Genomic DNA, 11461 nt, shown 5'->3' with positions numbered 1-11461 from the left:
TTATCCAACCATGCGACCAATGCTTTTACACGTATCACCGTAATTAGGGTCTCAAATTTTTATGTTTGAAGGTATATATAGATATACAATGATATGGTAAAGACTATGTATTTCGACTGAAATACTGTTATTGAGATAAAAAAGAAATTAAGTTACACCATTGCTCAATAATAAAGTTTTATTGCATCATAATCTCACTCCGTCCGATCATGATAACAGGGAAGTTTGTTTACTTTGGTAAAAAATGAAGGTGCAATAGGAGGCAGAGTTTCATCTCATCGCAGGAGTGTGAGATTACAAGTTTGAAATGCCGTCTCCAGCAAAAAGAGTTATTGTTTCTACAGGGAACATATTAGATCTTAGTGATCTTATACGTAAAGCTGGGCAAAGTTCGGCAGAAGAGGTGAGTTTGTAGAAGTAAGATTAGTCGAATAAATTAATGCTATCGGCTATCAGATATTCGTTGTTAGCAGAAGTATTCAAGTTGGGAAACATCATTACTGTATTGATATAAATTATATTGATTGGAAAACCTATATCCCTTCCATGTAAGACAGAGTTTTTGTTATGTGACAACAGATTATCGAACATATAAATAAATAGAAAGAAAAATGTTGACAAGTTCAGATTTCCAAGATAGGGGTATTTTGCTGAGTAATGTTACATTGTAAAAATCAAATACCAACTAACATTCTGTTAACTAAATAGAATGGCACAATTGAATATAATATAAAATATTTCCTAGTGTTATTTGATATTCCACTTGTCTTATCACACATAAGATGATCCTGCAACTTAAAGTATTAGATAATTATAGACAGTATTAACCCATTAAACTCCGATGACAAGATGTCTTGTCATTTGGTCAAATAAAACAAAAAATCATAAAACACCAAAATGTTTGATCAAACACCAGAAAAATATGACTTCAGTCCTCGCATGAAGCGAGGACTGACGTCATATTTTTCTGGTGTTTGATCAAACATTTTGGTGTTTTATGATTTTTTGTTTTATTTGACCAAATGACAAGACATCTTGTCATCGAAGTTTAATGGGTTAAGTATATCACTGAGCCCAGTTTCATGGGTTCCATTCCAGTATCATGCAAATGTATTTTTCACTTCTTTTTGCATTTGAAAGATTTTTTTTCAATGGAATGGTTATATTAGGTTGTTAGGTTATGTTGGTCAAAATAAGTTTCATGTTAAGTATCCAAGATTCCATGATTCTGGAATTTACTGCATATTAGTGCGAAAAGGTCAATTTATAGTTTCACCCAACCATAGAATTTGATATGTGGCTTATGTGTTTCTGGTGAGAAATGTTGTGATATGAATGATGGTGTACATCATTTCCGTCACAAATATGTACTTTTCAAGTAATTAATTTTTTAAGTTATGCACTTATGCCTACATCTCCTGAACAATCTGGGGGGACATGTGGGAAATTGGGGTTTTTGGGTGGAGAACACTAATAAATGGAGTAATGCGCATTGCAAAACAGGTATAAAATGAACAAAAACACTTTTAAAAAAAACACGTAAAAATCACATTTTAGGGCCGGAGTCCTGCCTAATGCGAGCGGTAGCCATGTTTGTTTTTCCCAACGATTTGAAAAATGACTCGCTATATCAGCTACATTTAGCAAATTCCACTCCAGCCGCGTAAGACTTCCTAACCGCAAACTAATGTTACCTCCGTTAGGTTAGGTTAGTTTACAGTTACCAACTCTTGCACAAGTGGCTTCCCTAAATCTAGCGGTTATAGTCACAAATACTTACAGTCGTTAGTAAACAAACATGGCGCTGTGCCCGGTACCTGCCAAAATGGGATTTTTTTTATTATTATTATTATTTATTTCTTTAGTCTTCTTCATTTTATACCTGTTTTGCAATGCACATTACTCCATTTATTAGTCTTCCCCACCCAAAAACCTCGATTTCCCACACGTGCCCCTACATTGTTCGGGAGATGTACACTGAAGTGCATAACCTCAATACTTAATTACTTCAAAAGTACACATTTGTGACAAAAATTATGTACACCATCGTTCATATCATAACATTTCTCACCAGAAACACATAAGCCACATATCAAATTCTATGGTTGGGTGAAACTATAAACTGATCAAAATTACTATTATTTCAGCAGAGGTCCACCACGTGCCTTGTCATTTTTTCTATTCTAGATTAAATCACCTCATCAGTTACACCAACTTTTCTTAAATGAAGACCTTCTGTAAATGGATGGATTTTGTGTTATGAATTTTCTTTTGATGTATTTACCTAGTTGTATTTTATGGGAAGAGAGCTATACTCGTAGTGACCTGCTTTTGTATCTCTCAGTATCCAATTTGATCTTACATACATACATATACCAAAGGCTTTTTCCCCCTTACAAGGGGAAGCTCCTAGACACTCTTACGCCTTTACTTTTTTTTAGGTATGCCCCTAAGGAGAAGGAGGCGAATCAAGTAGAGAAGAAAAGGTAAAAGGTGCAGATGGAGAGATGATAATAGAAGAGAAGGCAGTTAGGGGAAGATGGGCAGAATATTTTAGGGAGTTGCTAAATGTGAAGGAGGATAGGGAGGGAAAGGTAGTTGCAGTGGGAAATGCTAAGAAAATGACCGTGATGAATGAGGAAAATGGAGGAGAAATAAGGAAGGATGAAGTGAGGACGGTTGTTGGGAGAATGTCTGAGGGGGGGGGGTGCAGTGGTGGTGGACTGGCTGGTGAGGTTGTTTGGTGTTTGTTAGAGAGAGGGGGGGAGTGCCTGTGTATTTCCGCTTTACAGAGGAAGGGGGGACAAGTGTGAGTGTGGTAGTTTCGGAGGGATTAGCTTGTTGGGGTGTAGTTTTGAGGGCTTGTTGGGGGATCTTGATTGGGAGAGGAGTAGAGGGAGTGATTGGTGAGGAGCAGTGTGGATTTGGGATGGGTGGGGGTTGTGTAGACAGATTTTTGTGGTGGGACGGATGTGTGAGAGGGCTGTGGGAGGGGAGGAGATTTTTTTGGGCTTTTGTGGATCTAGAAAAGGCTTACGACAGGGTGGATGGGGGGTGCACTGTGGGAGGTTTTGCAGATGTGCGGGATGGGAGAAAGGCTTCTAGGAACTGTCAAGAATTTTTGCAAGGGTGGTGGAGCATGTGTCAGGATTAGAAATGGAGAGAGTGGGTGGTTTGAGGTAAAGGTGGGACTTCGTCAGGGATGCGTTATGTCGCCCTGGCTGTTCAACTTGTACATGGATGGGGTGGTGCAAGAGGTAAATGCAAGGGTGGTGGGTCAGGGATTGGAGATGGTTAAAGAAAATGGAGAAAAGTGGGAGGTGAGCCAGCTGTTGTTTGCGGACAACACTGGGCTTGTGGCAGGATCAGAGGAGGGATTGAGGAAGTTGGTGACAGAGTAAGGGAGAGTGTGTGAAAGAAGAAAACTGAAGATAAATGTGGGTAAAAGTAAGGTGATGAGATGTACAAGGGGTGAAAGTGGCAGCAGACTGGAAGTGAGTATTAAAGGAGAGCGACTGGAGGAAGTGGACAGTTTTAGATACTTGGGGGCAAATGTGGCAGGAAAAGGTGGAGGTAGAATGTAGATTGAGAGAAGCAAGTAGGTGCCTTGGTGGATTGAAAAGTGTAATGAGGAATAGACTTTTGGGAGTGGATGCTGAGAGGAGACTGTATGAAGGAGTGATTGTGCCAACAGCACTGTATGGGGTAGAAACATGGAAAAGAAGAGAGGAAGAGAGAAGGAGTTTGAGATGAGGTGTCTGAGAGGTGTGATGGGGGTTGCTGGGCTAGATGGAGTGAGAAATGAGGAGGTGAGGAGGAGAACAGGGGTGGAAAGGGAGTTGGAAGATAGGGTTGATGAAAGAGTGTTGGGGTGGTTTGGACACATGGAAAGAATGAGTGAAGAAAGACTAGTAAAAGAGGTGTGGGAGGGAGTGAACATGAGGGGGCGTCCTAGGATGAGATGGATGGATGGGGTGAAGGGGGGTGTCTGTTGAGGAGGGATGGGAGGGGACAGAAGACAGGGGTGAATGGAGAATGGTTGTGTATGGATGATGTTGTGATGCATGAGGTAGAATGGGTGGGGGGATGGGGGGTGAGGTAGTATGTGCGAGCAAAATGTGACGCAGTCCGAAGGGATTTCTCCCCGTCTTCTCCTTTTATGCAGGGGGGGGGGAGAGCGGGGGTCACCGATTTAATGAAGCGGCCTTGCTGTGGATGTGCTGTGCCTTGCGACACTGCCTCTGACCCAGGGCGATGGACAAGGTGCAGGGATGACCCATCATCCAGGAGGTGCTAAGATAAGAGGGAGGATGGAGGGGATTGGAGTGTATTTAGGGATGGAATGGGTGGGAATGATTTTATGTCTTTTCCTTTTTGGCTACCTCCCTTGGTATATGTATGTATGTACAAGGGGAAGCTATTCTTTTTAAGATCTCTTCTGTAACTATCCTTTTTAAGTTTCTTTTCGTGTCCTCTGGTTTTTCTTTTATATTGTATGCATGCTTCCCTTTGTCATCCATGTAAATAATGACGGTGGAAGTAAGAGAAAGTTGAGTTGTATGTTATATTAGAAATTAATTACATTTTATGTCAACACAATTTGCTCCCCCTTAACTCTAGTGCTAAGTGTGGCAGTACAATTTACTAACAGTACCAGTACTGATGTTGCATTGAAAAATTTACTTGATTTGGTTCGTATGAGTTGCTTATACACAGTGGTGTTTCTTCCTGTTGTCTAAATCCTGTCCTTAGTAAGTTCAGTTTCTTCTCTGTCTACTCTCTATGTATGCTTGGCCATAATTGAAAGCATGCTGGTCTGGCAATTGCTTGGTTGTGGGTTTGAATCCTGCACTCCTCTTCATCCCTAGCAATGACTGTTACTTAACCCAACAGTCTGAACAATTAGGGCAGAGGTTATGGCTTTGGCCAGAGTTGCATGTCTCCTGGTGTAGGCTCCTCACCCCCTTTTATTGTAAGAGCTTTATATGATGGGTGACGAGCTTGTGGGTATCAAGTGTGAGGTATTTAGGGGTTTTATCCAACGGAGGAGATTTACCATTTAAGAGAGAGTGCTTCACAGTATCAAAAGGAATTTATGCCCCATACTTAGTATATACAATTTTTTTTTTTTTTTTTACAAAAACCCTGCCAGAGGCTTAAACAGTTCTTACCTGTGTGTTTGATAAGATAGTGAAAAAGAATACTGAACCTTGATTTTTCGCAATTCGGTGTCTTAGGGGATTCATGTGATAATGAATTAAGTAGAATGGCAGAAATTCTAAGGTTATATTATAATATTTTTTATTTATTTATTTATTTTTATTAAATGTACTTACATACATAAAACAAGAAAATTTCTGAATAAAAGAACCTTGAAAAACTTGAGTAGAATAAAACTTATTTCAAATTTCAGCACAAATGATATATTACTGATGGTATGGCTCCATAAAGCTTATTGCATTATGCCTGATATATTGCTATTTTTCTTAATCATTTTTTTATATTAATATTTCAGCACTACCTCACTATCTTGAGTTTTGTCATGACCAAAAGTTCCATATATATATATTTCCAAATCCTAAATTATTGGATGTCAAATTATTGAGTGCATATAGCATTACGAACTTGTATGAAAAATAATGACTTGATGGTAATACATTTCCAGATAAATCTGGCTAGCAAGACTAGGTGTTGGGGTTATGGTGCACAGACCCTGAATATTGACTAAAAGTAAGGCTAGAGAGGGTGGTGTGGGTGTGTAGCCCCAAAGCCTGGTTGATAGTTATGTCAGGATGTGTTGGGTTGGGTTGTAGCAGGTAGATTGGTTGGACCTTGGTTGGATAGCCAAATTCATACATATACCAAAAAGCCCTCTCTTCCATATAATAGGAGTGGCCAAGTCAAAACATATACTCACCATACATCCATTCCATATCAACACATTGATATCATCTTCTAGTTATGTACACATGCTTTTTATGCCTTGGTGTAAGTATTCTATGATATTTTGAGCCCAACTAGGTAATTTGCCCAACATCAGAAGATTGGGACCTGCACGTGATGATTCAGTGAAATTGTCATTAAAGAGAAACTCCGCCATTGAAAGCCAAAGCAGGTGGTGAACATTGAAACTTCCTAAAATAGAGATTTCACAGGAAGGATAGTGGATAGAGTGTGTTCCACCAAAAATTTCGAATAGTTGATAGTCTTTGGGGCATGAGTGGAGATAAACAGTGGAAGAATGAAAACTGGTTTGAGCCAGTTTGCTAAACATTAAGGAGATTGAAGCTTGGTAGCAACAATTGTGTTCAGCAACCAGTTTTAGATCAGAAATTAAAATGAAGTAGGAAGGAGTGCATGCAGCTATACACCTAGATATTGTGTTTCAGAAAGAGGGAGAAACTAGGGTTTGAAGGTTAAGATGTTGTTCCACAGAGGAATACCCGGTAAGTGTAATCTGTAAATATTACAGGAATGGGTACAATAAAAGAGAGAGAGAGCTGTGCACTATCAGGGCTCATCATCAAAAGACCAAACCAAATTGGAGATGATTTTGGTTCTCTCCCCCACACCCAGAACTCGTTCATTACATCCATTTATCTTATTCTAGGTCTTATACTTGGGCTTGTTCTGCCTCCCCACACTATTTCATAGCCTTTCCTCATTCATTCTTTCCATACTAGTATACCCAAACCATCTCAACATTCTATGCTGTACCCTGGAAGACAGCTTACTTCAAATACTCCTTCTCTATGTCTCCTCCACAGACACATTACCCCCTATGTGACCTCGTGTATGAAGATATATATATTTCCCCCATCATCTGAACATGTGCCAAGTTTCTATTAATATATATATATATATATATATATTGAAGTAGAGTTGACAGTTTGAGTGTATTTGGCATAGGAAAACCCAGAATGATGGCAGAGGTACTTTATTCTCTCACGTTTCAGCTGTATGCCTTCCTCAGAAAGAATGACAGACATGCATACATCTTCACCTTATATATATATATATCTAAGTTTAAATAAAAATATTCTTCTAAAAACGCTGTGGAAGTCGGGGACAGGTGGTATTACAGTGACACTTTGTCCAAAAAATATTCTTGAAAAAGTCCTTGGGTAAGTCGGGGTCAGGTGGTATTCTTTTTCTTCTTCGCGTTCTTCTTCGCGATCCTCTTCTTCTTCTTCTTCTTTGCGTTTTTCTTTGTGTTCTTCTTCCTCGCGTTCTTCGCATTCTACTTCGTGTTCTTCGTGCTGGGGATCCCATGTTGGGGTTCCGCCCCGAGGCCAAGGCCGAAGGGGAAAACGAGGGATTAGAGCGCGGAAAGCTGCAGCCGTAGGCCGCTGTTTGCGCAGCCAAGCCCCTGGCGAAGCCGGAAAGGGCGAAGCCCACGGCTTGTGTATATATATATATATATATATTATATATATATATATATATATATATATATATATATATATATGTTGAGACATTCTGACAGGTTGATGTAAGCGGAATAGGAAACACAGGAGTCTTGGTCTTGAGTTTATTCCTGACTAGTTTCGCAGGTATGCTTTTTCAAAGGAATATGTGTACAAACGGGCTGTGGGCATTATATACATGGGGTGGACCTCACCACCTCTCCGAGTTACCATAGTTGGTGGCGAATGTGAACATCACATTGTGGCTCACGTAACAATGAAGACATTTTTACAATTAAATATGATAACATTAATACCAAAGAAATTATTAATAGAAAATGTAACAATAGTAATGATAACGATGAAGATAAATATTTAAATAATAATATTAACAAAAATGATAGTAGCAATACAGGAAATAATAACAATAAAATAAAAGTAATAGTAATAAAAACAATAATAAGAATAAAAACGATAATACTAATAACCAAGAAATTAAAATTATTAATATTAATTATGACAATAATGGTGAAAACAATGATAATAAAAACGAAAAATTAATAAATATTTAAATAGTAACAATAATAATAACAATAATGATAATAAAGATAATGAAAGTAATAATAATAAAGATGGTAATAATAAGAATAAAAACGTAATGATAAAATTATAAATATATAATGATAGAAGTAATAAATAAATAATAGTTATAATAACAATGATAATAATAATAGTGTTGAAAATAAATATTAACAAATAGCATTAAAAGAATAAATCATGATAAAAAGTTGGGGCAAGGTAGCATGGAGGAACTTCAGAGTGAAAGGAAGAAAGCTGGAGAGGGTAGGCCGAAGTGGGAAAAAGGTATCTACTTAGGGTCTGGGAAGCCATTCTTGGAGGGCAAGTGTCGCGGTAGATTTTGTCCATTTCGAGTCACCAGTTCTCTTGTTTGTGTTTTTGTGGTTGGCAATGTAAAGTGATTCAATTATTTTCCGTTGTTTCTTGTGTAGTCCTTTAGCTAGAATGGTGGAACCCTCCCAGTTAGGCAAATGTCCCTCTGTGTCAATGTGGTTAACTAGAGCGTTGGTTTCTCGGTGGTGTCTAATGTCCGCTTTGTGTTCCTTGAGTCTGTTGTTAAGTCCTCTGTATGTCTCTCCGTAGTATGCACAGTCACATCCTTTGCAGGGAATTTTGTAAACGATGCTATTGTCACGGTTTGTCTTGGTTCTGTTGGTGGTCAAGTGTCCTATTTTCTTCCCTGTGTCATTTACTATGATGAGTCCTGTCTGTCTCAACGTTTTGGAAAGCATGTGAGAGAGGCCAGAGTTAGGAACCACAAGGTATCGTAAATCTGTCCTCTCTTCACATCCTTTCCTCTGTCTGATTTTAATGGCTTTCCGTAGTGACGTCCCTAACATGCCCTCTGGGTACCTTAGGTTCCTGAACGCAGCGGTTACGTATTCAATTTCCTCTTGTAAATACTCCTCGCTGCATATTCTAAGAGCCCTAAGGTAAAACCCAATGATAACCCCTGATTTGGTCTTCTCGTCGTGTGCGCTTCTTCTTCTTCTTCTTCTTCTTCTTCTTCTTCTTCTTCTTCTTCTTCTTCTTCTTCTTCTTCTTCTTCTTCTTCTTCTTCTTCTTCTTCTTCTTCTTCTTCTTCTTCTTCTTCTTCTTCTTCTTCTTCTTCTTCTTCTTCTTCTTCTTCTTCTTCTTCTTCTTCTTCTTCTTCTTCTTCTTCTTCTTCTTCTTCTTCTTCTTCTTCTTCTTCTTCTTCTTCTTCTTCTTCTTCTTCTTCTTCTTCTTGTACTTTTGTTTCCACTACTATAACCTTCCCAGTTGTTCTGGCTAGGTTGACATATCCTTCCCTATGATTGGTAGTGTCTTCTATGCTGATGTGTGCTGCTTATACTGTTTTTCTTGTTTTCCTATCAAGTCCCTTATTGGTTATTTCCACATTATGCCAGACTGGCATAATGTGGAAATAACCAATAAGGGACTTGATAGGAAAACAAGAAGAACAGTATAAGCAGCACACATCAGCATAGAAGACACTACCAATCATAGGGAAGGATGTATCAACCTAGCCAGAACAACTGGGAAGGTTATAGTAGTGGAAACAAAAGTAACAGAATAATAATAATAATAATAAATATATGACCAATGAGTTGAGTTTTATGGTGCTTGATGCTATTTCTGTGTTCGTAAATATGTTTGTCTATGCCACGTTATGACTTGTCAATGAAAACTTGTAGGCATCCCTTACATGGAATCTTATATATCATGCTGTTTTTGCCTCTCTTATTTTCTGTTCTGGGCTGAACACCAAGTCTTTAATTTTTCTACCTGATGTGTACACCACCTTAACCCCAGCTATCTGCAAAAGGGTTTCGATGGACACGGTTTTCTTTGAAAATGGTACTAAGATGTATTTGTTTGTGGTTTTATCATCAGTTTTCTCCCTTTTGGCAATTTCAATGATTTCCCTTTTTAATTTGTGAAGCAATCCTGCCGGGTATTCAGTTTCTTAAGTGGTTCAACTCCGATGACAAGAGTCTTGTCATTTGGTCAAATAAAACAAAAAATCATAAAACACCAAAATGTTTGATCCAACACCAGATAAATATGACGTCAGTCCTCGCTTCGCGAAGCGAGGACTGACGTCATATTTATCTGGTGTTGGATCAAACATTTTGGTGTTTTATGATTTTTTGTTTTATTTGACCAAATGACAAGAATCTTGTCATCGGAGCTGAATGGGTTAAAGAATGTAGGGAACAACTGGCGGAGAAGATCCACAGTCTTATTACATGTTCATTGAACGAAGGCATTGTGCCACTTGATTGGAAAAGGGCAAACGTGGTGCCAATTTACAAAGTTGGATACAAGTAAATACCACTAAATTATGGGCCAGCATCACAAACCAGCACAATAGTGAAATTATGTGAAAGGATCGTGAAAGATCAATGGATCTTGAAAAAATTAGTATTCTGACAGACAGTTTGGTTTCAGATCTGGGTGGTCACATATGTTGAACATTTTTAAGCTTTTACACGAGTGATTGATGTGCTGCAAGAGAGAGGGGTGGATGGACTGTGTATACCTTTACCTAGAGAAGGCATTTGCTGAAGTACCACACAGCTAATTTAGTGGAAATTAGAGAACTGAGAGGCAAACTATTAGAATTGACTAAAGACTTTTTGAAGGAAAGATACACAAGGACAGTAATAAAGGACAAGATGTCAAGCTGAAGAGTAGTAAAGAGTGGAGTACCACAAGATTCAGTGCTTACACCAATAATGTCTATTTTGATGCATGAATGATGGAAGAAACAACATGTTTGCAGATGAAGCAAAAATCATGAGAAGAGCAAAAAGTGAGGAAGATGTTAGAATATTGGAAATGGGCAATAGTGGCAAAAGGCTATCCCATTCAAAAGCAAAAGAGGAGAAAGAATTGGGAATGTTGAAAAAAGACAACCTGTCACTTGACAGATATATCAGCAGGGTCATGGGAAAGACAGATGGACTACAACAGAAGATTAAAGTTGGGTTCCATTATATGGGTGAAGAGATGATGAAAAAATTCATCGAAACCCTGATACGTCCAAGACTGGAATATGCATCAGTGGTATGGTCCCCACACAGATTGAAGGATTTATGCAAGACTGAGAGAATACAAAGGGCAGCAACCAAACTGGTCCCCAGGTTGGCAGATAAGCCATATTAGGAAAGACTAAAGGTACTGGCTCTACCAACTTTGAAAGATCGAAGTGAAAGAGGTGACATGATTACAGTGTTCAGGTTACTAGAGGGGATAGATTGCATTGATAGAAGAGATCTCCTGAATAAAAATGGGAGGGCTTTAAGAGGTCATGGAAATAAATTAAGAAAGACCACATGTCGAAAGGATGTGAAGAAACAGTTTTCCATATAGATGTATAAATATGTGGAATAGCTTAGAAGGTGTAATAGCCTAAGTGCAAACAATACACGTGTTCAAATCTAAGTATGATAATTGGAAATCAAATATGTAGATCAAGTTGGAACTGTACA

General features: G+C 38.5%; 1 protein-coding gene across 1 annotated transcript in view; it reads left to right on the top strand.

The window, feature by feature from the left end:
• The first annotated feature begins 221 nt into the window (after positions 1 to 221).
• Gclm (Glutamate-cysteine ligase modifier subunit) overlaps positions 222 to 11461 on the top strand; it is a 36468-nt gene continuing 25228 nt past the window's right edge. The window contains exon 1 of the mRNA XM_076194197.1: positions 222 to 403. Within this exon, the coding sequence (XP_076050312.1) occupies positions 308 to 403 (96 nt within the window). The 5' untranslated portion in view covers positions 222 to 307. The remainder of the gene's footprint in view (positions 404 to 11461) is intronic.

Source organism: Oratosquilla oratoria, chromosome 12 (genome assembly GCF_046742065.1).
Source record: "Oratosquilla oratoria isolate Oo_2021 chromosome 12, ASM4674206v1, whole genome shotgun sequence".
NCBI lineage: Eukaryota > Metazoa > Arthropoda > Malacostraca > Stomatopoda > Squillidae > Oratosquilla > Oratosquilla oratoria.
The sequence above is the reverse complement of the archived record's forward strand: the minus strand, read 5'-3'. Positions and strand labels throughout refer to the sequence as shown.